This window comes from Stegostoma tigrinum, chromosome 11, assembly GCF_030684315.1.
Source record: "Stegostoma tigrinum isolate sSteTig4 chromosome 11, sSteTig4.hap1, whole genome shotgun sequence".
Classification (NCBI taxonomy): Eukaryota; Metazoa; Chordata; class Chondrichthyes; order Orectolobiformes; family Stegostomatidae; genus Stegostoma; species Stegostoma tigrinum.
In genome coordinates, this window is record NC_081364.1 from 45041633 (window position 1) to 45069085 (window position 27453).

The window sequence follows — 27453 nt, forward strand, 5'->3', positions numbered from 1 at the left end:
ACCTGACATGTGCCTCCTTTTATTTTTGACAATGCTACAATTTTGCTTGCCATCCAAGGTTCCAGATTCATGTCATTGTTATCCTTCATTTTCACAGAAGCATGCTTGTCCTGAATTTTAATCAACTAACCTTTTAAAAGAGTCCACGTGCCAGATGTGAAAACAAGTGAAACCAAGTTTGTCCAGTCGCTCCTCGTAGCAAGTATCCTCCAAACCAACCAAATTCCCCTCAAACCACTGTCCCCAGTGTACATGTCCCCTATTCCTGCCCAATATTGTCATAGTTAACATTCCCCCAATTTCTCTCCACAGATGCTGCCAGACCTGCTGATTTCCAGAAATTCCTGTTTTTGTTTCTGATTTCCGGAATCCTTAGTTATTTGGGGGTTTTTTTGACCTTCTTGGCAGTACTGGTGCCTGTGCCCAAAAAGCTGAAATCTATTTCGCTCACACCAGTTTATTGGAGTACAGATGGCATTGTCTGATTCCGTACACAATGACAGTGGAATCCTCATATAAGTCTGCATTTAGTACATAAGAATTTCAGATCAGGCAGAACAATGAACATACTACATCGCTCTGGGGCAGTGCACTGGAAATAGACGTCTGTTATTCTTGGAGTTGTTACAAAAATTAAATATTTTTAACAATATACAAAATACCCCAATTTATCTGTGTTTTAGACCCAGCTTGACAGAACTCTCCGATTAGATTTAACAAGAATGATAGCTTATTACAAATAAATAGGTTCTGGATACAGAAACAATTGTGAGCGATCAATATATAATATGGTTATAGAGTTGTACAGCATGGAAACAGACCCTTCAATTCAACTTGTCCATGCTGACTAGATATCCTAAACTGGTCCAGTCCCATTTCCCAGCATTTGACCCATATCCCTCATGTGCCCATCCAACCTTGACTAGTTAAAACTGTAACCACCTTACAAGCCCCCTACACCCTACACATGTACAGACAGACACAAATAAAACATGAGTCGTATGGATGGAAGGAAAACCTGGGAAGGTACTTCAGTGATTCCTGTCCCTACAGTTTCTGTGATTCTGTGATTTGCTGACAGGACTTACTGCTCCTTGGTCTTCCTTCTGGTATTTTCATTTGCTTGAAGGACACAGAATGTGACTGGTTCATACTTTTAATGCCTCTGTTTGTTTAAAAGCCACATCTTACAGCAACTGACTAGGGAAAATAAACTGGCTTTATTAAGGCTTCAGGTGTTTATTTTTACTGCAGCAAGAAGGGTAGCTCTTCCTCTCTGGAAGTCAAATGTGTTCTGAGCAAATCTTCACACCCACCAGCTGTTCAGTTACCTGGGGGCCAATCACACACAGTTATCCTCATAACTGAAGTTTCTCAACCCTAGATCCATTCTTGTAAATTGCTTCTGCACTCCCTCTAATGAATTGACTTCTTTCCTATAATGTGGCACTCTCAACCATACGCACTTTTCCAGCTAAGGTATAACAAGTGCCTAATACGAATTCAACATCATTCTGTTGCTCTTGTACTCTTATGTCCGTATCAATAAAGCTGAGAACATTGTATTATTTATAACTGCTCTCTCCACATTCCTGGCACTTTGAATGATCTGTGCAGTTATTGTATCAGTTTTCTTGGTTTCTACTTTTGGTACAACCAGAAATCTGGTTGCAGATTGTGCTCAAAATTACACGCATTTTGAAAAGTATTCGCCCTGCCTCACTGAGTTTCCATTCAGCCATTTATGTAATGAGTTGGTTCAAATGGACAATTTAGCATGTAATATTTTGGGGGGAGAAAACAATTAATGTGAAAAATGGTCCTTGATCTATATCATGTGGAAACTGGTAGTGATGTAGTAATAGAGCTAAAGAATTTATCATAATAAAAGCATTTTAACAATGGTATCTAGCCCCTGACCTTCGTGGCCCAATTTGAAATAACTGAAAATGGCTTTTAACTTCAATACAGAACTATTCACTAATTGTACAATAATCATTTCTTTAGTAAGTTCTTAAAAATAAAGATTATTTTTAAAAATGTCTATTAATTTCCTCAGATTTTAAAATGGCAATGCCTGTTTAATCATAAACACTGCCTCAAGACCCACAAATGGGAGTAACTACACTTAAAATTATAATAAATTTTACTTTAGGAGTGTGACCAGTTTTGGGCCGAGCTGCTGCTGGTAGATTGCATTTATAAACTAGTGCTGAAGACCACAAAAGCTCAATTTGCACTTTAAAGTTCGGGATTATTTACACGAGTTTAAATGTTTTTGGGTCAATTACATGGGAAAACAACAGCACGACTGAGCAACAGAATCTGCCCTGAATTCAATCTAGATTAAATGCCTTTGATTACAGCCTGGATTGCACGTGTAATTTTAAAGCGGACCTGCATATCCTGTAGCATTTCTACATAGACTGGCTGGAGTTACTGTGAATCAAAAAAAACCTCATCAAACTTTACACTCTTGACTTTAGAAAACTTCTGAGAAAGTCCAAGCTGAAAAATTCTTTCCAGAATTGAATTTGTGGTTCGTTATTTGAACTTGTTGTCTTTGAGATATCATACAGAAAAATACATCTATACTTTCAGAATTAATACAATATGTGTAAGTAAATCTGTTATTTTCTTACTCAGATTTCCTTTTCTTGCATTAGAAAACACATTAGTTGTTTTGTAATTTCTTCCATTTTGCACATTCCTCTATTTTCATTTTAAACCACACTTAATGTGACCAAATTATTTTATTTATTTTACTGAAACAACTTATTTGCTGATTCTTCCATTTATTATTTAAAAACTGATAAGTGAGTATTAAACCAAAAGAAATTTCCACTTAACTTGTGTGTGACCTGTTTGCATAATGGCCGAATCACCACTGCTTTGTTGATAGGAAATACGCATGGGTCTTCTCACAGTTTAATCTCAACCTTACAAATTTTATGTAAACTCTTGTCGGTTCCCTCTCAAATTTTAAATGAGCCAGCTTGGCAGGAATGAGATGGGTTTACATTGGATGCATGTTTTACTCCCCATCTTTATTTTCCATTGCTATCAGTGACAAGTTCTTTAGCGGGGGAGAAAGAAATTAATTTTTTAGCAGCCTCAATCTTATCATTGATCCATGGTTGAACAGAAAATTTACGAAAATCTGGATTAACATTCAGCAGTTTCTACAGCAATTGGACAAATGTTACAGAATAAGTTTACATAGTGAAATGTGAGGCTGGATGAACACAGCAGGCCAAGCAGCATCTCAGGAGCACAAAAGCTGACGTTTCGGGCCTAGACCCTTCATCATTGCTCTCTGATGAAGGGTCTAGGCCCGAAACGTCAGCTTTTGTGCTCCTGAGATGCTGCTTGGCCTGCTGTGTTCATCCAGCCTCACATTTTATTATCTTGGAATCTCCAGCATCTGCAGTTCCCATTATCTCTGATACTAAGTTTACATAGTGTTTGCTTGCCTGGCTTATGACTAAAACTATAAACTAATTATGGGCTGGCAGAATCCTGCAACTTGGAGATCGTGTTGTCTTGAAAATAATTTTGCACAAACAATATCAGTTTATAGGATAATACATCTATATATCAAAATTACTGAGTTGGTTTTCTTTCATCAACAGGGTGGTTCAACTCTTCAGACTAAAGTTTTCAATATTACTGTTATTGGGCGCAAGAGTGTTGTCATTTCATGAAATGTTTAATTTCCATGAAACACATTTGGAAATCAATGCAACAAATTGTTTCAAATGAGACTTCATTACAGATAATCACTTCAAATAGCAATAATGTTCAGACCAGCTTAGGTGGGGCTTAGATAGACCAGATGATGAGTATCCAAATTGTGACTCATAAGCCATTTCCATGTCTTGATTTGTAGAAATCTTGTTTTGAAAACTTTGACATTTCTATTGATTTTATTTTTATGGACTAGATTTTACTATCCCAATGTGGATGGATTAAGAGGTGGGAAAATCATGTAATGTGATGATGGAAGGCTAATGTGGAGTCTTGCCTCTTCTCACTGCCTTGATATTGTACCAATAATGGGGCAAGGTGGAAGATGGCTGTCCGTCCCGAGGCCAACTGACTGATGTTGGGAGAATTTGAATGTCCTTCCATGATTCAGGCTATGATGGACCTTCCTATCTTTGCATCCTTTGGTCCGGAGAATGGCCTGCCTATCAACTTGCTACCACACCCCTTCTTTGTTCCTGTATACCCAGACTCCATTTACCTAGTTGTATTGGCTACATGTATGATTCCTTAAGCATGACTATGGTCAAGCTGTTGCTTGATTAGCTTATGAGACGGCTCTCCTAGTTTCGTCACTGGCTTCCAGATGTTATTAAGGGTGACTTTGTAGAGCCAACAGTTATGTTTTACCATTGCTGTTTCCAGTGCCTTGTTCAATACCAAGTGTTCTAGCCAGTTTCATTCACTTTTTGAGACTTTCTAGCAATTAGTACATCTAATGGGCTTGCTAGGCCATTTCAGAGGATATTTGAGAGTCAACCTTATTGTTGTGGGTCTGAATTCACATGTAGGCCAGACTAGATTTCCCTTCTTGAAGGACATGAGTTAATCAGATGGGTTTTTCGAAAAATTGATAGTAATTTCATGGCCATTAGACTCTTAATTGTAGGTACTCATTTAATTCAAATTTTGCAATCTACCATAGTTCCCCAGAACGTCAATTGAGTTTCTGAATTAATAGTCTAGCAGTAAAAACACTGGGCCAATGTCTCTCCAGCTTTAGCACCATTGACTAAACTCACAGACTTCATGCCCCATTTGAACTAAAATGCATCCTTTAGTATCCCTCATTTAATTTAACAACAGTGTGACCCATGAAAACATGGAACCCGTGCTGTGTATGCCGGCTATGTCATTGTTGTATGCTACCATGTTACCTACTTTTTGCCTTTTAATAGAAGGCAGGGGTTTAAAGAACAAGACAGGATATGACTGTAAGCCAAATAACTGATCTGTTTTTTTATGAAATGCATGAATGATCTGAATATAATTTTCATGTGATATCAATTTTTTTTTAAGCTGTTCAGTTATGGGGGCCGTGGGGAGGGGTTGCAAGGAAGTGTAACTTTACAGATTCTGTAGACACAAATTCACTTTCAAGTTAATATTTCCAAAACACATACCACTCAAGGTTGAGGCTCTAGTTTGAATTAATTGAACAGACTAGCTGGCTATCAACGTTGAACAAAGACTGACTTATTTAATAACTCTAAAGAGGCAGAGACTGGCCTTTTCAGCTCTCGTTTTTCCATCCTTTCAAAGCAATTTGAAAAGAATAGAATAATTATCAACCTTCTTCCTTCAACCAGTTCCATCAGAAGTGGATTAACTCTCTGTTCAGCTTATTGGCAATATAGTACTTGAGCACAGAATGACTGTAGCATCACTCGCAGATAAGTTGCTTTCCAAAATAGCTAATTTTACATGAAGTCCTTCACGATGTTTCAGAGATGTGCTAAGGTGCAATATAAATGCAAGTTTTTGTTTGCAGTTTAGTCTTTTATATATAGTATAGATCCATTTAATGATTTATGATTTTTGAATAAATACAAAATGTGGATAATTTAATATTTCTGAAGTAACAAGTAGATCCTTTCAATCAGCCCACTTTTTTATTGTCGTACAGATGTTTGCCTGAAACAAAAATAATGTCTCAAATTTCTGTGACACATTTGAACTCATTGCTTAAAATAAATTGACTAAAGTGCCAAAGGTATTGCAAAACAAAATATTGTGTCAGTTAACAGCAGAACATAGCTTTGTGCTTCTGCTGCAAACTGTATTTACTAAAACTGATACACTATCTCCCATTGTCTAACATAAAGTCAAAATACTGCAAAGACTATAGTCTCCCCAGTAGAACAAAAAGATTTTTTTTAAAAGAAATCAATGACTGGTGTACGTTAAGAAGCTCTTGGCACTCTCTTCCCTGCACTGATTGTTGAAAATATTGTGCACATTGTAGAAACGTTCTAAGCAAAGTTGCATTACTTTTTTTTGTGGGTCAGAGTTAGTTCTTTTCTAAGAGTTTACAAAGGCAATTATGGTAAAGATGTTTGTCATACACAGTTGCTGGGTCAAAATCCTGCCCAACTTCCACCCTAGCAGCATTGTGAGTGTATCTACAGCACATGGACAGCAGCTCTTTAAGAAGGCAGCTCAGCAAACCTTCTCAAGGTTAACTATGGACAGGCAATAAATGCTGGTGCAGTTAGTGTCACCCACGTCGCATGTATGAATACTTTTTTTTAAAATGGCCTTTTCTCTTTGGCATCTTTTTCAAGTAAAGGTGCATGAAGGTAGTGGAACTTATCACAGAACTTTTAAGTTTGTTGGATTTGTTTGTGTCATGAATAATAAATCTATATTGTTATGATAAATTGTGCTATTTGTTTGCAGGTGAAATTAGCTCACTGTGTTAGCCAATATTTATGCCTTTGTCGTATTGTATTTCACCAGAGCTTCCACATGTCCAAATTGACTATGTTCGAAGAAAAAATATTTCATAAGCTGTAGTGTGTTTTGTAACATTCTGAAATCATCAATAATCAATTTTATAAGGTCGAGCTCATTCTTCTTTCTTCACATTCATAATGTTAGAAATGATGATTAAAGGTGTAATGTTATTTGTATTAAACAACATTTAATCTTGTGTATTATTACAGATCAATTACAGTATGACTGATCAATAAGATCTAAAATAAAACAAATGCAGCTACAAGTGTGTTATAATAGGGCCTTTCATTCCAGCTTGGGAAAAAGTATCAAGTGTATGTAATTGAGTTTACAAACACAATAGCTATCTGCAAAGTAGTGTTACTGGGCCATCCTGGTCAGCCTAATTCAGTTCACTTTATTATACAGCTGTCTAAATTTGGATGCAGTTAGGGGTGCGAAAGGAGCATTAATAGCTGTTATATCTTGGGCAAATTGCCCTACCCTATATTTTTGAGTGACCGCATTCTGGGGAATAATTCAAATACTGCCAAAACATTGTCTTGAAACATTGGGAACAAAAGAGGGGGAAATAATCAATATTGATTTCCCTGCTATAAGAAAGATGGTGTGAAACTTGAAAGGTTCAGAAAAGATTGACAAAGGTATTGGCAGGGTTGGAGGGTTTGAGTTATGGGGAGAGGCTGAATAGGCTGGGGCTATTTTCCCGAGATTATTGGATGCCGAGTGGTGACCTTATAGAAGTTTATAAAATCATGAGGGGCATCAATAGGGGGAATAGTCAAGGTCTTTTCCCCCAGGGTAGCGGAATCCAAAACTAGAGGGCATAGGTTTAAGGTGAGAGGGGAAAGATTTAAAAGAGACTTAAGGGGGAATTTTTCATGCAGAGGGTGGTGCATGTATAGAATGTGAACTGCCAGAGAAAGTGGTGGAGGCTGAATGAAATGAAACGTTTAAAAGGCATCTGGATGGGTATATGAATAGGAAGGGGATGGAGGGATGTGGCCCAAATGCTGGCAAATGGAACTAATTAATTTAGGACATCTGGTAGGCATGGACAAGTTGGACCGAAGGATCTGTTTCCATGCTGCTCATCTCTGACTCTATGACTGTAATATTTTCCTCATTAAAGGGTTACCGAGTTCTAGAATAAGTTACCAGGAGGATCAATGAGCCAACTAGTCCAAATGTTTGAAGGGACAATTATAGATGTGGCTCGAGAGTGAAAGGATTGAGTGAGTTAGGGAGAATGCGGGTGGTTGGAAAATATAGCTTACATTTTATGATAGACCACCTTACTATTGAATTGATACTGTCCATCTGGAATAATTAAATTATACCAATGAAATGCCTCACTTACTTTAATTAAATCTAGCCAAGTATTAAGATTAGGAAAAGAAAATAAATACTGGGAATAATTAAACTTATAAAATTGTTCTTTTGCTAAGATTTATGGTATTGAGCTTTACCTCTGTTGCCTAGATCCCTGTCCCCATGCAATGCAGCAAGTTATCAGTGGATGAGTTTGATTGGTTTATAGTAATAATTGACTATTTTCATCCAATTTTTTGAATACTTTAAATTAAACAAAATGTAATGTGGAAAAATCTGATTGGAGAAATAGCTAAAATTAACAGATCAAACCAAATTGTCAATAACCTAGCAATTCATCAGTTTTGTTTGCAACATGAGTGATGTGATGTGTCAGCAAGTTCAGAGCTGCACCTTCTGAGGTAATATTTAAAAAGCCGTTAAGTGTCTATCTAATGTTAAAAAAAGTACTCTTGGAACCAGTGGATGGACTTCTGTGAAAGCATGAATGAAATTTGCTCATAGCTCCTAACATCTATGTTTTTGTGAACGGTATCCACAATACTTGAGTAGAAACCTGACTGTAGTTGCACATTTCAGCATTTGTAAATATAAATACGGAAATAAATTGGGTTGATCACGTGATCCCTCGAGATAGTCAGCTTAAAGATGAAGCTATTCATATATTACTGTCCATATATTACTGATAAAATTGCACCCGTCCTGCTGGCAATCATCGTTATGTAAGGGTGCTTTGCAGTTAGTCTCTTGTTGTATGTTGCAAATCCCTGTTTGAATACATAACATTCCAGATAAAGTATGGTGCAAGCCAAATATTAGAATTATTTTTAATTAGAAGGGTAAGAGAATCTGATGTTCAGTACTAATTCTGTTTCATTAAATAGAAAATGGATAACATTGAGTTGAATGCTAATAAGACACCGAAATGATGTAAACATTGCTGGCAGAGGCACATATAATAGTAACATGATAGTGAAATTTTAAATACTTAAGAAAATTACATTAAAAAGGAAGAATTTAGCTCTTATTGCCCTATTGATACTACTTTCCCCATCTCTTGGTCTGTTGTTTCCTGTCATGAATTGTATTAATTTTCAGGGCAATCTCAATTTTTCTTAGTTGACATTAAGATTAATGATGATTCAAACTGGCCATTCAGAGAAAACTAAACGGGTGGTCTGCTGAATGGAAACTTCTCTCACCAGTGTTGTCAAGATAGCCTTCTAGACTGGACTTGAGATGCATTACTAGATCAGAGCAGTGTACTTTACTGCAAAATTCTATGTAGTTCATACTGTTTACCTGCACAAAATGAGAAATTTTCCATCACCTTTCGTCTACTTTTACGGCTCTAATTCTATTCTATTCTCTCCATTTTACTTTTTTTTTCAGTTTAAAAAATTAGATTTGATTGGAAGAGATTGCAAATCACAATTATGATCAGATCGGGCGTCTGTGAATCAACCGAAAATGGTGTTGAATCTTAAGTACACTAAACCTTAAAGCAAATTAACTAAAGCTGCCGCCCAACATAATGCTAACCCAATAGATTTAACGTTTTAGGTACATTTGCCAGTTGATGCTCATTGTCTGGACCCAAAATACCACTTGGCTGTGGGGCAAGGCAGCTGCTGACGCCACTAGATCCCTACCTGCAAAAATCTGTTTTCAGGAGAGAAAAAGTTGGCAAGTGCAGGGTAAAAAATACACTCAGTGAAGCAGTTATTTAAAAATTGTGTTTATTTTTAGATTCAGGCAATGATTGAAGCAAATGGTACAATTAAGAAGGGACTAGGTATGTACGTGAGGGCTTGTTTCAGTACTATATATGCTGCGCAATGTAACATGAGCAAATAGTAAGGATTAAAATATTTCTTTTTCTTTGATTAATACAATTAATTCTCTCTGGCATAGTTGTTTTGTGATGGATTTGATGGACTCAGTCATTGCTAGAGATTCTATTTCAGTAAAGATCCTGGGAATATGTGCAAAAAAAATTAAGTGGGCCAACTAATATTTTCTCTATTCAGACATATTTGAAGACGTTTTATTTTGAAGCATAGTTTTTATTTTGATTGTTATTCATAAAATTCAATCTCAGTACATTGAACAATTGTCTCTTAAAAAGGGCCTGACTTACCATCTATCTAAAAAGGATTTTGTTGTATTAATATATATATATGATTCTTTGCCACTTATCTACTAGTGTATTTAGCAGATGACATCTAACATACAATTTTGGGTTGCTGTGATATCCCATTCATGTGTGATGTGATTTCCAACTAGGCTACAAATGCTAAACATTTTCAAAAAATGGAAGAAAAAAAATCATCAGTCAAAATTGAAAACACATTTCATAACAATAGTGAAGTATGTGACATGTATACTAATGAGTAATAATTGTCTAAATATTTTAAAATATAAATAGGAAATGATCATCCCAGCCCCCTCTAAATGATTCATTGAAAGCTAGGACAATAAACATTCACTGTTTTTAATAGGGACACTGCCATATTCAATTCTACTGGCTCAAACATCTTAGTGTCATAAAATTGACTGTTGTATCATTAAAATATTAATTTATTTTACAAATAAAATTTGAGCTATTTTACTTTATCTAATCTCTAAGTACTAAGGTACTGAGCATCATCCTCTAGGACTCTGGAGGATCCTGTACCTCTTAATGTTATTAATGCTTCCCTTTAACCTTAGACAAATATGTAGTGTGTGACTAGGAATAATGCATGAGCAATCAAAAGATATTTGCATAGCTGAAGGGGAGGTTGTGCCTTATCTAACCGAAAAGTTGTATTCTTTGAACTACTTGCTATTTGGCATAATCAATATTGATACTTGGAGGTATTCTGCAACTTCAATAATTTTAAGAAGTTACATTTATTTCAGCGGTAACTTTACTCTGTAGATTTATAGGAGCAGATTGAATCAGTCTGTTCCTCGTGCTAAAACTTAGACATGACTTGAACAGAACAAGCTATATTATCTGAGTTCACCACAAAATATGCCACCATTTCTTGAATGATCAAATAATGTATCTTCTGATAATATGAAACTGTAAAGTAGAACATAAACATTGTTGAAAGAACACAAAGCCAAAGTGGTTTTCCTTTGAATTTTGCACTCATTGGGTCTTGGACACAAGAAAATGTTTTCAAAGAAGAATCCGTTTTATATAGTATTAGGCAGATTGGTTCAGACATCTTTGCCATGGAGATGCAGCAGGAAAGGTGGGTAACTGTCAATCTTAATTCTCAGACCAGGCAAGTAGATCCTGATTGATCAGGATGTTGCCATAGGGAATGCAGCAGAGATTGATAGTCTCTTGATCCCTTTTTCCTGAACAAAATAGGAGCAATGTACATACAAATTCCTTTGCCTACATAAAACAAGTCCAGCATTTCAGTATGTGCAGCTTCTAATATGCGCAAATGCATCACGCTATAAGCCCAACTGGTAATCCTAAATTGTTCCCTGGTATAATTCTTAGCTTAGTTCAGATTCTTCAATGATTTTGGTCCAACAGCAGAAACACATGTAATGTTAGACACGGTGTTCTGATGATTGCAGGCACAGCTGGCTGAGCACAATTGGCAAATGGTCAACACAATCTGTTCGATATGGTCCACTAGCCACTGGGATGTACAGCCTACATGACTGACAGCGCACTACACTAAAACTCGTACATCTCATTCCTCATTTGCGTGGTACATACAGAAACTTTTTTGCCTTGATGGCAGTATCTTGTTGATGGAGATAAACACTCATGGGTTTACTACAAAGTAGTAGCCAGCCACAGTGAACTGTTTCTGATCATTTTTTTTTGAGACACCATCTAGAATCATCTAGTTCAGAGTCTAAGGTGATGGCTGCAAGCTGTTTTGTGAGTTTGCACGAAATACAGCAAGTGATGATTTGACTAGGTTAGCTATTATCAAACAAGATAATACATTCTATCTCAGAATATATCTTACACAGATGGTTAATGCGCCATTCTCAATATGGTTCCATGCATTACAAGATCAATAACATTGATCTTGTAATGCATGGAGCCACATTGACCAGTAAATGTAGATTTTGATAGATAGCAGTAGCAAATCCATTAGCAGATTTCTCAACTTGTACATTGACAAAATGGAACTTGTTTGGTTGCTGTGTTTCTATAGCACACTTTAGCGTGGAAGGGAGTTTGTCATGTTTATTGTTAGAGCGGACATGTATTGTGCCACAAGATCCTATTCATGTAGGAAAAAGGAAGTAGTACATATTACATCTTTTTCACTTAGAGGAAAAAATGGATACTGGAAAACGTCACTGTGTTCCTTATGGCAAAGTCCTGACCACATAGGATCTACTTGGTCTGACTACTAAAATTGACAGTTAACTGTTTGCATTGCAACTCCACACCAAAGGTGGCCCAACCAATCAACACAGTCCTCCCAAGCTGCATAAATTGGTGCTCCTTTATCAAGCCTTGTTTCTGACAGCCCAGTTATGTTGAGTCCCAGACTATCAAAAAGTATTCATATACCTGAGATAAAGGTACAACAAGGACAAAGCAAGGAATATTAACAAAATAGTTAAACTTACAAGAAAGTTGAGAACTAACAAACTATTGAATTCCTCATAAAGTGCATTGGACCCAAGATCCTGCCAGTGTCCATTATCAACCGTTATGATAGAACTAAAATGAGACACTGCCCAATGCCAAAGTGCTTTTGTAGAGACAGAAATAAAATAGATTGGGACAGTGTCCTTAACCTAGGTTATGTTGTACACTGTACTTGGTCTGGTCAAGAATGGTCAGTTCCTCAATGCTTGGGATGTTGACCTTATGGAGGACTCTGGTGTTGGTGCATTTGTCTTCCCAGCAGACTCGAGGAATCTTGCACAGGCAACGGCTACAATGGTCCACATTTACTGGTCAATGTGGTTCCATGCATCACAAGATCAATGTTATTGATCTTGTAATGCATGGAACCATATTGAGAATGGGGCATTAATGACCAATACAGTAATGTCCCAGCAGGTGCTCTACTCCCTGCTTCGAAACAGCAGGCAAGCCCCAGGTAAACAGGGGAATTGCTTCAGGGCTACCCTCAAGGCCTCACTGGCAAAGTGCAGCATTCCCACAGACACCTGGGAATCACTGGCCCAACGCTGTCCAAAGTGGAGGGGAGCATCCAGGAAGGCATTCAGCACGCCGAGACTTGCCGGCAGGAAAAAGTGGAAGCCAGGCGAAAACAGCAAAAGGAGTATGCTGCCATCCAGCCCTTCCCACAATCACCCTCCGCCCCAAATGTAACAGAGCCTGCAGGAGCCCATTGGTTTATCCAGCCACCAACAGGCTCACCCTGAGGGTGGAAGAGTCATCTTTGTCTGTGAGGGACTGCCAGTGGTGGTGGCTTGGTCTGAACTGTGCACTTGTTTTCTTCATTCGTCGTTTCATCCATTTGCGCCGCTCTATTTCTTCAATAGATAACTAATAAACAATATCTGCTTAAAGTATAGCCACAGTATAAACTCACTTAAACAGCAGTGGTTTAGTAGCTCAATTAAGGATGCTGCTAAACATGTGAGAAATCTCTTCAAACATTCTGCCTTGAAAAACAAGGAGTTTGTCTTCATTCATTGTTTAACTGTGTGCTCTCATCTCACAATAAATGGGAAGAAGTATTCACTGAGCTCAAATTCATTCACTACCAGTTACCTCACCCCACCAAGCATCCAAAAAGAAAGCTCAGGCCCTGAAAACACACACAGGAGATCTGGCATACGAATAATGTGGAACATCTAATGACTTGACAGATTTTTCATCGACAACATGCATGATTTCTAGCACTGCGTAGTCTCTAGACAAACACTGATATATACAAATGCAAATCCAACAAAGGGATTGAAGTAGTCATCACTGAACAAACATGCCTACATCAACAAAACACCCACTTAATGATGGTTCTCGGTTTACATATGACTTGCTACTACACAGGACCACATAGCCACACTTGAAGAAATTGATGAGGGACTTGTTGGACTTGTGAAAGTGTGGAACTTTCTGGTGATACATGTGATTGTATTTGCCCTAACAGCTCACTGAAGGTTCGAATGTATGGGATACCCAGGGGATATAGAACCAATGCCCCTTTTAACAGTGCTCCATTTATGACTGCCTTGCTCAATATGAATTGACCAAGCTGTTGGGTGAGTTGTAACAACCAGTTTTAAATGAGTTTCATACCCACACTGTGAAGGATTCCTTCATTTTCACAAGGACCATAAACGTCCTCAATATTGAGATACATAGCTACATATTTAGCTGTATCAATAGTGTCTGCATTCATCAAATTCATGAACTTACTAACTCATCCTGTTGAGTTCAGTTTCAATTACACTGTAAACTCAAGTAGATATTACTTTCATAGGATCCCTCTAGGCCTAGTTCTTGCTAAGATGTAGAATTATGGAAAATAATTTATACTGGAAGACCCCCAAATAAATCATTGTACATCCTGTATTTTTCCTTTTAGCAATACCAGTCACGTTATTCAAGTTTCCTTTAACTCTGGGCCAAATGCAATTAGGAATAATATGTGCTTAAAGCAAGTAGTCTAGCCAATATTTAAACCACAACCAATATCACTAAAGCACCCCATCAAGTTATCAGAGATAATGGGAACTGCAGATGCTGGAGAATCCAAGATAACAAAGTGTGAAGCTGGATGAACACAGCAGGCCAAGCAGCATTTGTGCTCCTGAGATGCTGCTTGGCCTGCTGTGTTCATCCAGCTTCATACTTTGTTACCATCAAGTTATCCTTGTATTTCTGTTTGTGCACAAATTGACTTCCGCATTTTGTACAATACTACTATGACTATATGATAAAAGTTACTTCATTACGTGTAAAATGCTTTCAGGTATTCTGAGGTCATAACGGACGCGGTATTAATACTAATTTCTTTTTAAACCACATCAGTGCGCAAATTGTTACAAGTTATTTACTGTGTCGGGCTAACTTTGTTATGGCTAATTCATTATGTCTCATGAGTGTATAGGTTTTGTAAGTATGTCAGTTTGGAATGGCTTTCACAGTGAAGCTTAATGATGTTTTTGTTATTCACTCATGAAACACTTGCATCCATGGATGTTCTTGAGAAGGTGGTGGTGAGCTGCCACCTTAAACTGCTGCAACCCATGTGCTGTAGGTAATCTTACAATGCTGTTAGGGAGGGAATTCTAGGATTTTGACCCAGTGATAGTGAAGGAATAACAGTATATTTCCAAGTCAGAATGGTGACTGGCTTGGATCTTGGGACCCTTCTCCTTTGAGATGGAGTGTCATTGGTTTGGAAAATACTGTCTCAGGATCTTCTGAGTTTCTGCAGTGCATCTTGTAGATAGTAGCAGCAGCTTGTACTGAGTGTCAGTCATGGAGAGTGTGGATGGTTATAAATGTGGTGCCAGTCAATCAGGTGGTTTTATCCTTGATAGTGTCAATCTTCTTAAGTGTTTTTGGAGTGCACCCATCCAAGCAAATGGGGAGTATTCCATTGTACTCCTGACTTGTGTCTTTCAGATGATGGACAGGATTTCAGTAGTTGAGTTAGTCACTGCAGTATTCCTAGCCTTTGACTTGCTTTTGTAGCTACATTGTTTTATATGTTGGGTCCAGTTGAGCTTCTGGTCAATGGTAACCCCCAGGATGTTGATAGTGAGGGATTCAGTGATGATAACACCATTGATTGTCAAGGGGCAGTGATTCTTTTCTTGGAGATGGATTTCAACTGATCCATGTTTTGACAGCTACACATCGAGTTTTTATTAATAGTTTTGTTAACAATCACACAAAGGAAACCATCTCTTGAAGAAAATCTGTAAGGCACAGCAATTGTAGAACTGTGTAAAGTCCTGAACACTTCAACCTTTCAACCTTCTACAATTACCTAGGTATCTAATAATGAACATTGGTTGCTGTCACAGGCACAGATCAGTATTTACCATCTTTTACAATAAACGTTACTTCAAGCATCACTAAGGGTAACTTATTTATTTTGGAAATCACTTTGGACTGCTTTTGACAACAACATAAATGGCCTATTCTGTTGTAATTCATTCTACAGAATTACAACAGCATTCTTTAATAAATCTAAGTTTGCAGTACGCAAGGCATCTTCTTAGTTCAACAAGATAGCTCTGGACCACAAAATTTTACTCATTGTTTGTGCTAACCTTGTACATATGTAATCTTTGACTATTAGTGTCAAGCATCTGGATGAGGAACCAAATAGAATAGTTTCAGAATCATAAATTTACTCTCTTTCCCCTTCTTGTTTCCTCTCCTGGTCTTTGTTTTCTTTCTCTTCCATTTCTCTATCATTTCTTCCTTGCAATTCTGTTCCTCGCTCCCCCACTAATGTTTCCTATTGACCTTAGGGAAAGGATGTTAGTGTTTTTTTCTTCTCTTTTTGCCTTTGGTCATTCTTTAGCTGTCCAACAATCCTCGCTCTTCACCTTGCTGAGAAAAGCTATTATGATTTATGATTGGTGACGACTTCTGTCCTGCTACTAATTTTCTTGCTTAATCTTACATGTTTGTTATTTAACTCAATAATTCATTTCAAAATTACATCTATTATTCAGTTCTCTCAAGACTACTTTAGTTGTATTTTTAATGCTTAAACTAACACAGGAGATTGAATATAGTTTTGACTGGAGCAAACTAATTTAGCTGTGGAAGAGTAGTGAACAGCTCTGCCCTCTACTGGATAGTCAAAACTACTGCCATGTTAACAGTTTTTTGCACCTTTCTATGCTCTTTAAAATTTAATTTCAAAATATACTCAATTAGTATTAAAATCGACAAGTACTGGAATTCAGGAACCATTCGTTTCAATGCTTGAACTAATTTTTGCTGCAAAAGTAACAAAATTTTAATTTACTCATAGTAAAGTTGGTTACATGCTCAAAGAGAGATGTGCATTTATATAGTATCTATCAAAACCTTAGGAAGGCCCAAAGCATTTTACTACCACTTAGCTATTTTTAAAGTCTAGTATTATAGGCACATTTATCAGTGTCAATACACAGTTAGGTATAATCTAAGATTTTATTTGGATGGCTAGTAGACACGGCCTCCTAGTTTAAATGTTTGGATTGAAAAATTAATTCTGGTTAAAAGGCAGTAAAATAAAATGAACAGAACAAAATGCTGGTGAAAAACTATCATTTATTAATAGAAAACTTCCTCCAAAATACTTGCATTTTGCAGTAATGATGCCCTATTGACCAACAAGAGTTTATGCTTGCATTAGAACTGTTGCAGTTACTTCAAGTGCCTTTGCTGTTCCTCCAAGCTAACGTTCCTTTTCCCCATTCCATTATTAATACTGGCAAGTGATTGCCTTTGACCTTAATGTTGCAACCTCTCAAAATTTGATTTGGCAGAGCAGAACACAAGCAATATCCATAGAACCAGCCAAATTTAGGAAGTGTTCAGTCCAATAACTAGGACTTCCGAGGTGAAAATTCATTTGCTTTCAATCATCTCAGCCTGTGAAGACTTGTCTATCAGTGAAATTTTTAATTTGCTTCCAATGGCATTTAGAGACATCTGCTGAATAGTCTCCAACAAAATAAGCCCCTCAGACTGAGAACTACGATAACACCACAAACAGGAACATCGTCAAAAGATATTGGTAGCTGAGATTTATTGTTGCTGACAATGGAATGCAGAAGCTTTCCCTCTGATTGCTAAAAGCTTAAATGATAATGTCTTCATGTTGAAGATGCTTTTCAAAATCTTTACAAAAAGCAACGGGAAGGCGGGAAGTCATTGAATGCAACTAGAACTGAAATTATTTGATTGGCTTTGTCATACATAGAGCATATTCTTTGTTTAACAATAAAATTTATGATGCGCTTTTAGACACAGCTACAAATTAAAGGAAATTCACTGAAATGAATGAGGCTAGGTAGTTCTTTAATATTTTCTATGACAACTATGAGTAGTGTTTATAGTTTGATATAATGTTAACGCATAGTTTAGATTGTGAAATGGCTTTAGTTAATGGAACTTTGGTAGCTAAATCAATTTTCACATACACACAGCTGCATGAATACTTCAAATTGGCAAATATATTCTGGTGGCAGATCACAACTTTGCAGATAATTTACTTGTTGACAGTTAAATTGTCGAAGACTGGGGTAGGTGAAGGCTATTTCTGAAATACACTACTTCGAATAAGAAGCAAAAAAAACTGCTGCCAGACCTGCTGAGCTTTTCCAGCAATTTATGTTTTTGTTTCTGATTTGCATTATACACAGTCCTTTCAGTTTTTACTTCTGATTAGAGTTGTGGAAAGTTAACTGAAATTTAATTTAATAGTCACACCATATTGGATTTCTTGGATTTATTCAGTATGATTCTTAAAAGCTAGCAATGATAATTAGGTGCATTCGGTTTCCTTGAGAAGTAAGGGGTTTTTTTGATGCATTCTCATAAATTATTTGCATTGATTTGCAAAAGGTTCATGGTTTAATAAAGGGTATGACACAATCCATCATTGAAGTCATTTTTCTTACAAATCGAAAGAACCAAATTTTGAAAGAAGCAGTATGTTGACGAACAAATGCAATTTTCCTTTCAAATCGCAATTTTTTTGCGGGGGGGGGGTAATAGTCTCAATTGCCTTTTAAACTTCTGCTTTAAGTTCCTATCTGTGTATTCTGAACATCAAATGCTTATTGATATTTAGCTCTAATGATTCAAAATAACAACAGAAATACTTAGTGGCATCACTTTTTGCAGATATTTTTCTTTTACAAATAGACTCAAGGAAAGTTTGTGGAAGCTACTAAGTTAGCTTAAGCTTGGAAAGAAATTTTTGGGATATATAAGATGATGTATGTAATTATACTAGCTTGTCGTTACAAATAACTTTCCCATGATATCATAATGATCTATAACTCACCTATGACAAGTTTACTGCTGAAATTGAGACTTGAGAATTGTAGAAAACTTACCTATGCCAAGCATCAATATTGGATTTTATGACAAAGGAACGAGCTTTAGAGATTCTTTAACTACAAGATATTAATCAAGGACAATTCAATAAGTACAAGTAACAATCCTTTGTGTTAATTGTATATTCAAAGGTAGAACACTGAAAATCAGACATTAAAAAGTCATGTGTGAACTGGAAAAGTCTGGATACATAGCACAGCCATTTTAAAAACAAAATAGATGAGTTTAAAGCTCAATGCAGTGCTCAACAAAATCTGCAAGTAAAAAAGCCTGTTAATGATTCTTAATGATTATCATGATATCATTTAGGGATGTCTAAAGCTTGTTCCTTTGTCATAAAATTTGATATTGATGATGGTCATAACAAAGTTTTCTAATGCCTCCCAAATTTTACTTTCAGCAGTAAACTGTCATGGGTGAGTTATAAATCATTACGATATCTTGAGTAAGTTCTTTGTGAAAACAAGCTAGTATAATTACATACCACATCCTAGATATCCCAAAAAGTTTCTTTCCAAGCTTAAGCTCAGCAATCTAACTGGGTCTTAGTGATTTCCATTAGCTGCCCTTGAGTTAATTTGAAAAAGAAAAATATCCATAAAAAAAGACACCTCTAGATATTTCCGTTTTATGGAGATTCAGTTGAATACTGCTACTTGTCCTTTTCTTGAAAAACCAACATATGAATTACTAGTGACTTGAATAGAACAAGTTTTACAGTATTTTGCAGTTTAATGGTTTTCAATATTTTCAAGGATTCAAATTATATTGATATCGGTCAAACATTGAGTGAAATATGGCTTCACATTGCAATAATTAAACTGACAGTACTGATTGTTTCTTTTTGTCACTAGAACCCAATTTAATGACTTAAAGTTGACTGTAAATTAGCTGGAGCTTTGTGATGGATGCTGTCAGACTAGTTGAGTAGACAAAGCTGACAGCTATCAGAGATGTGGAGGTGCCAGTGTTGGACTGGGGTCGACAAAGTCAGAAGACGCCAGATTATAGTCCAGCAGGTTTATTTGAAATCACAAGCTTTCAGAATGTAGCTCATTCATCTGTTGAAGTGAAAGAGAAGTACACAGAACACAGAATTTATGGTCAGAGAGATCAAAAGATCATATAAATGGTGTCAATGGAATGTCGAATAATAAGTCCCTGCAGGTAATCTGAAGTGTTACACGGTGTAAGTAAAGTGTCCACAGTTGAATAACAAGCGGAGGGATGACCTATAATCCGATTAAATGAGGCAGAAAAATAATTACAAAAAGTTAAAACTAAAGTGGTGCTGGAGACAAATCAAATGTTTAGAATAACATGATATGTATAAGAGTTGCATGCCAAGGGTAAACTAAAGTAATAACTAATCCAAAACTGTACAAGCTAATGAAGATGGAGATCATAACAAGTTATCAAGTGATTGTGACAAAACAAGACAATAAGGAAGATTTTACAGGTACAGCAGTGTGGTGGGGTCAAATGTAGTGTGACATGAATGAAAGATTATGGTTGAGGCCATCTTCATGGGTATGGAACTTGGCTACCAGTTTCTGCTCAGTGATTCTGCATTGTTGTGTATCTCAAAGGCTGCCTTGGAGGATGCTTACCCAAAGATCAGAGGCTGAATGTCTTTGACTGCTGAAGTGTTCCCCAGCTGGAAAGGAACATTTCTGTTTAGCGATTGTTGTGCGGTGTCCCTTCAGCCATTTTATAGCGTCTGCATAGTTTCGCCAATATACCATGCCTCGAGGCAACTTCACATACACCATATGAGAGAGATAAGACTGGCCAGGTTACAAGAGTATCTATCGTGTACTTGGAGGGTGGTGTTTCCCCACATGTGATGGCAGTAACCGTGGCGATCATCTGACATGTTTTGCAGAGGTTGCTGTGGCAGGGTTGTATGGTGTTGTGATTGATCTCCTGAAAGCTGGGTAGTTTACTGCGAACAGTGATCTGTTTAAGGTTTGGCTGTTGTTTGAAGGTGAGACGTGGAGCTGTAGGGATGAACTTGGCAAAATGCTCATCGCCATTGATGACATTTTGAAGGCTGCAAAGAACATGGCATAGTTTCTCCACTCTGAGGAAGTACTGGATGACAAAGGGCATCCTATCAATCGTATCTTGTCTGTCTGAGGAGGTGGTTGTGGTTTTTCACTCTGGCACATCAGAACTGGCGATTGACAAGTTGAGCATCATATGCCGTCCTTATGAGGGTGTCCTTCAAAATCTTTAGATGTCCGTTGCATTCCTCCTCATCTGAGCAGGTCCTGTGTATGTGCATGATATGAAACTTGTTTATATTGCTATGTAGGACTCATGGTGAGGAATCACTGAAATGACTACATAACAATATCAACAGATTTCATCCCACCATCAGACTTATCATGGACTACTCTTCAGAATCAGTCTAGTTCTTGGACACACACATCTCTATCAAGGACAGACTCCTCAGTACCTCACTCTACTGCAAACCCACGGATAACCTCAATGCTACACTTTTTTAGCTTCCACCTTAAATGTATTAAGGAAGCCATCCTTCTCAGACAGTCCCTGTGCATACACATATTTTGAAGACCATTAATAAGCCATATTAATTCTGGATCAATTTAATTTGTTATGCTGTTCCTGATGACATGCACTTTTTTTTCCTGAAAATTTCTTTGTTGTTTTCCTAGGTTGAAGCAATCCTTGTCAACATTTTTGGTGGAATAGTCAACTGTGCAATAATAGCACATGGCATAACCAAGGCATGCCGTGAACTCAGACTGAAAGTGCCATTGGTTGTAAGACTTGAAGGTAAGAACAGACCAAATTTGAATTAATCTGAAAGTGTAACCACCTTTTATAGCGAAGTGTCCCAGGCATTTTCACCCCTCCCTGATATAGTACAATGTCTGCAAGTCAGATTTCAGCTCCTTAATTCAGATTAAATGTTCCGCAAGATGCGAACGCTTACCACAGGCGTGTTCACCCTGGAAATTCTTAGTGTCCAGCAGCGCGCTCATGCTGCAGGAGTAGCACATCACCTTGCTCATTCACCTTTGTATTTTGTTTAATTTATTGACTAATAACCTGCTCTTTACACACTCCTAGCTCCTTACACCTTACTGTAATAATCTTTTATACACCAGTATCAAGCTTCTACTTAAGCAAGGCATTTTCAGGAAAAGGGAAAAGAAACAGTAGAGATCTAAACAAATTGAAGACCTTTTTTTTCTTTAAAAGCTGGGAATACTTACCAATTCTCGCTAATCAACCTGCAACATTAGCAGTCTATCACAGTTCACCATTCACTCACTAACCCCCTCCAACTTCTTCACAATTGTGCATATTTTAAAATGTACATCATTTTTTGGCATGAATGTGTCCATATATTATGGATTCCTGAGAATTTTGAAGTACTTGTTTGTTTTAAGTAAAAACGCTAACTGCATGATCTGTAAATAATTAAGTATCTTTAAAGACTTTAGATATAAATACATGCTTATGCAATATTCCCAAGGCTAGTAAAATGTAGATTTCTAAGACCATCAAAATTGATGTTACTCAGACAGGTTACATAAATGAGACAGCACATCAGTCTTTAGCAAGATCTCTTGAATTGAAACTATGAGATGATATTTACCCTTAACTCCCTTGACAACAGTGTCATTGCATAACACTTGTAAATGATGTAATTAATCAGCCTCAAATTTATGTTAAAATCAGATACAAACTCACAAGCAAAACTGCTCAGAAGACTTTTTTAAAACAAAAGCATTCTGGAGTCATATGGCTAGAAATTCACTTTAGTTCTGTTTATAAAGGCATAAGCCAAATCAATAAACCTCTTTCTTTTTCTAAATGTTACTGAACAGAACAGTAGTGTTAATATCAGAATATGTGTTGTATAATGCCTTTATCAGCCACTGTTTAGTATGTTAAACCCTGTACAAAGCTGCAACTTTAAAGAGTTGGATATTTCATCAAGGTGGACAGATCTTCTTAATTTCTGAGAAGACCAATATTTTAACTGAGGTTAGGCACTGGGGTATTGTAATATAAAGATTGTTTTACCTATGCTTACTGTTTCTTCAAAGGAACTGATATGTATTGGAAGCAGTGCAATTGGTTCTATGGATGATTGACACCTCAATTGATTTTACAAGTCTGATGTTCAGTGACGTGCTGAACAGAAATGGTTTAAATTCTGTTTCAGGGCAAAAAAAAATTCAAAACTATTTCAATGTTATCTGACCTCTGAAGTGTGGCCCAATAACTTGTTAACCACCGTAGCAGTTTCAACATCAGTTTCATTCCAATTTCAGGTTATTCCATTCATGTGGAGAATGGTGTGTTCAATTTTTCCTCAAATTTCCATGTGCCAAGTCAAATCACTTAACATACATGTTTTATTTTTCAAAGTAGAACCAGAATAAATTCAGTCTGGATTTTGTTTTTTACTTTGGTGTCTCATATCAATTATTTTAGGTTTGCTTGACTCTAATATTCACAACCAAAACATTTGACTGACATAATTCAGAATTGTCTCCAAATTAACATGATAAAAGCACAGCTATCCTGTACCAAAACTAAATCCTGCTCAGCTCCTATTAAGTTGTTATAGTTGTGCCCTTGATGGCATAGTGCTTCCTGGCTGTTGACTGATCCTGAACCTGGTAGCGGGGACAAATAGAATATGCTGTTTAATCCTGACTTAAGCTTCAAATCACGTTCCTCCAATATCCATACCAATGCTGCTGCCAAAATCTTTTTTCCATGTTGCATGTTTTGCTTCCAGGCTTGATTTGTCTCATGAATCCTTAACTGCACCAGCTAAGTTCCGGCTTGCCTAAAACTTTTCTTTCTTACGTATTTTGTCTACATGAATTCCTGTCTACCATGTCTATTCTTGCCAGCCTCCAGCATTCCCTGTTCTTTAGTTTCCAGTTCCCCTTCTTCAATTACAAAATCCTATTCTTGTTAACAATTGGTCAGTTCATTCCCACAACCTCGTTCAACTTGCATTCCAGCGTACATCCTTCTGATTCCAAATTGTTGTGCCCTTCCCAACTACAATCCCATCTGGCATAGAGTCAATGGAAAGTTAATGGGGCAATTTGTGAAGCAGACAGTCAATCTGATCTGATCATTTTCCTGCAGGATGGTTTAAATGGCCCCCAGAGAGCTATCTGATCACTAAAATACTATGTATGTATCATCAGGACACATTGAAGCCATTACAGTTATCAGTTACTAATTTCAATACGTTCAACCGAGGAGCACAAGATGCCTTAATTTTATGCTCCAACTTGCTGGAGTTATGCTGAATAGTCTCTCCCACCACCCTTCACAACCCAAGAATTCTATTACCATATTCTTGAAGGTTCATTCACTTCTTTAAGAACTGACCCAAAAGTTATGCCACAACCTGCCATTATTCTTTTTCTGAAGAAGGGCCTAGGCCCGAAAGGTCAGCATTCCTGCGCCTCTGATGCTGCTTGGCCTTCTGTGTTCATCCAGCTCCACACCTTGTTATCTCAGATTCTCCAGCATCTGCGGTTCCTACTATCTCTGCTGTTATTCAATTCAGCTCTCCTCACTGTTTCAGGTGTTTTCTGGGGAAATATTTTTTAGGGTTCTTTCCATTGGCTTCTTTACTAAGCAGCCCTCCAGTTTTTCATTTCATACAAATGTGGGTGCTTCAGTTCCTTGTATAAGTTGCTGGCAGATAACCAGCTGCCTGCTCACAACTTCCAAGCTAACTCCTGTTGACCGCTTCTGCCAAAATGCTTTATGGACTATTATAAATCTCTTCCCCTTGTTTGCCTCAAATTTTCTACCTTTTCTCCCACTCATAAGTTCCAAACTCAACTTGAGTTGTTTCCACATTCCACACAGTGAACAATAAGGTTATAATTTTATCTGTTTAAACACAGACCTGATTACAATGATTTCCTTTGGCTCTCTCAACACAGGACCAAATCTGTAACTATTTCTGTTCGCAAACCAAATTTAGTGCTTCTGTCAGCAAACAGCCAAATATAAAATGAGCTGCCAGAGGAAGTGGTGGAGGCGGGTACAAGTACAATGTTTAAAAGGCAACTGGATGGGTACATGAGATAATGGGAACTGCAGATGCAGGGAATCTCTCTCCCATTGCAACTCTCTTGTAATCTCCACCTATCTTCTTTTCTCTCCATCTTCGGTCCGCCTCCCCTCTCTCCCTATTTATTCCAGTTCCCTCTCCCCATCCCCCTCTCTGATGAAGGGTCTAGGCCCGAAACGTCAGCTTTTGTGCTCCTGAGATGCTGCTTGGCCTGCTGTGTTCATCCAGCCTCACATTTTATCATCGGATGGGTACATGAACAGGATATAGGCCACATGCTGGCAGATGGGACTAGATCAGTTTAGGATATCAGCTCAGCACAGACAATTTGTACCGAAGGATCTGTTGGCATTGATCTTTGTCGTCATTGTCTACAGGAATAGTGCCAGAAGACCGGAGGACAGCAAATGTTGTCCCCTTGTTCAAGAAGGGGAGTAGAGACAACCCTGGTAATTATAGACCAGGGAGCCTTACATCAGTTGTGGTAAAGTGTTAGAAAGAATTATAAAAGATAGGATTTATAATCATCTAGAAAGGAATAATTTGATTAGGGACAGTCAACACGGTTTTGTGAAGGGTAGGTCGTGCCTCACAAACCTTATTGAGTTCTTTGAGAAGATGACCAAATAGGTGTATTAGGGTAAAGCAGTGGATGTGGTGTATATGGATTTCAGTAAAGCATTTGATAAAGTTCCCCACGGTAGGCTATTGTAGAAAATATGGAGGCATGGGATTGAGGGTGATTCAGTGGTTTGGATCAGAAATTGGCTGGCTGTAAGAAGACAGAGGGTGATGGCTGATGGAAAATGTTCATCCTGGAGTTTGGTTACTAGTGGTGTACCACAAGGATCTGTTTTGGGGCTTCTGCTGTATGTCATTTTTATAAATGATCTGGATGAGGGCGTATATGGGTTAGTATATTTGTGGATGACACTAAAGTCGGTGGAGTTGTAGATAGTGCGGAAGGACGTTGCAGGTTACAGAGGGACATAGATAAGCTGCAGAGCTCAACTGAGAAGTAGCAAATGGAGTTTAATGCGGAAAAGTGTGAGATCATTCACTTTGGAATGATTAACAGGAATACAGAGTACTGGACTAATGGTAAAAATCTTGGTAGTGTGGATGAACAGAGAGATCTCGGTCTCCATGTGCATAGATCTCTGAAAGTTGCCACCCAGGTTGATAGGGTTGTTAAGAAGGCGTACGGTGTGTTAGGTTTTATTGGTAGAGGGATTGAGTTTCGGAGCCATGACCTCATTTTGCAGCTGTACAAAACTCTGTGGCTGCACTTGGCGTATTGCTTACAGTTCTGGTCGCAGCATTATAAGACGGACGTGGAAGCGTTGGAAAGGGTGCAGAGGAGATTTACCAGGATGTTACCTGGTCTGGAGGGAAGGTCTTATGAGGAAAGGCTGAGGAACCTGAGGCTGTTTTCGTTATAGAGTAGAATGTTAAGAGGTGACTGAATAGAGACATGCAAGATGATCAGAGGTTTAGATAGGGTGGATGGTGAGAGCCTTTTTCCTCAGATGCTGATGGCTAGCATGAGGGGACATAGCTTTAAATTGAGGGGTGATAGATATAGGACAGATGTCAGAGGTAGATTCTTTACCCAGAGAGTAGTAAGGGCGTGGAATGCTCTGCCCGCAACAGTAGTAGACTCGCCAACTTTAAGTGCACTTAAATGGTCATTAGATAAACATACGAATGATAATGGAATAGTGTAGGTTAGATGGGCTTCAGATTGGTTTTGCAGGTTTGCGCAACATCGAGGGCCAAAGGGCCTGTACCGCGCTGTTATGTTCTATGTATGACTCAATAACTTAATCAAAATAACCCCCTGCCCACACGACTCATCTCTAAGACAACATTTGCTTTGGAGTGATCTCAAACAGAAACAGAAACTACCATAAAGAAGTAGGCCATTCAGACCATTGAGTCTTCTCTGTTACTTAATGCGATCATGGCTGATTTGCGAATCCTTGACTCTACTTGCCTGCCTTTTCCCTATAACCGTTGATTCCCACTGAATAAAAACCTGTCTTTCTCAGCCTTGAATATGCTTAATAAACCAGCCTCAACAGCCTTCTTGTACAGGATTCCATAGATTCACTACCTTCAGAGAAGAATTTCATCCACATCGCTATCTTAAATGTGCAACCCCTTATTTCAGATTGGCTTCCTGAAAATGCCCACTTTATCCCAACTCCCTCTCCTATCTTTTTAACCAATTCTGTATCCATGCTCATTCAACATCGTCGGCTTGAATCTTATTAAGTTGTCTAATATGTGGTACCTGATCAAATGCCTTCTAAATATCCAAATATGTTATATCCACTGCTTTCCTTTTATAAGTTAAGTACAGACAATTGAATGAGGAGAAATGAGTCATTCAGCCTTTTCAACCTGCCTGCCTTCAATAAGATTATGCAGATCTGTTTGTGTTTCCAATTCCACATTTCTATTTACTTCTGATTCCTTAGCGAACAAA

The 27453-nt window shown here is 37.6% G+C and overlaps 1 protein-coding gene across 10 annotated transcripts in view; it reads left to right on the plus strand.

The window, feature by feature from the left end:
- Positions 1-27453, plus strand: part of suclg2 (succinate-CoA ligase GDP-forming subunit beta) — a 301122-nt gene that overhangs the window by 249260 nt on the left and 24409 nt on the right. For all 10 annotated transcript variants that reach the window (XM_048548128.2, XM_048548127.2, XM_048548132.2 and 7 more), the window contains one exon: positions 21550-21670. In XM_048548128.2, the coding sequence (XP_048404085.1) occupies positions 21550-21670 (121 nt within the window). The remainder of the gene's footprint in view (positions 1-21549; positions 21671-27453) is intronic.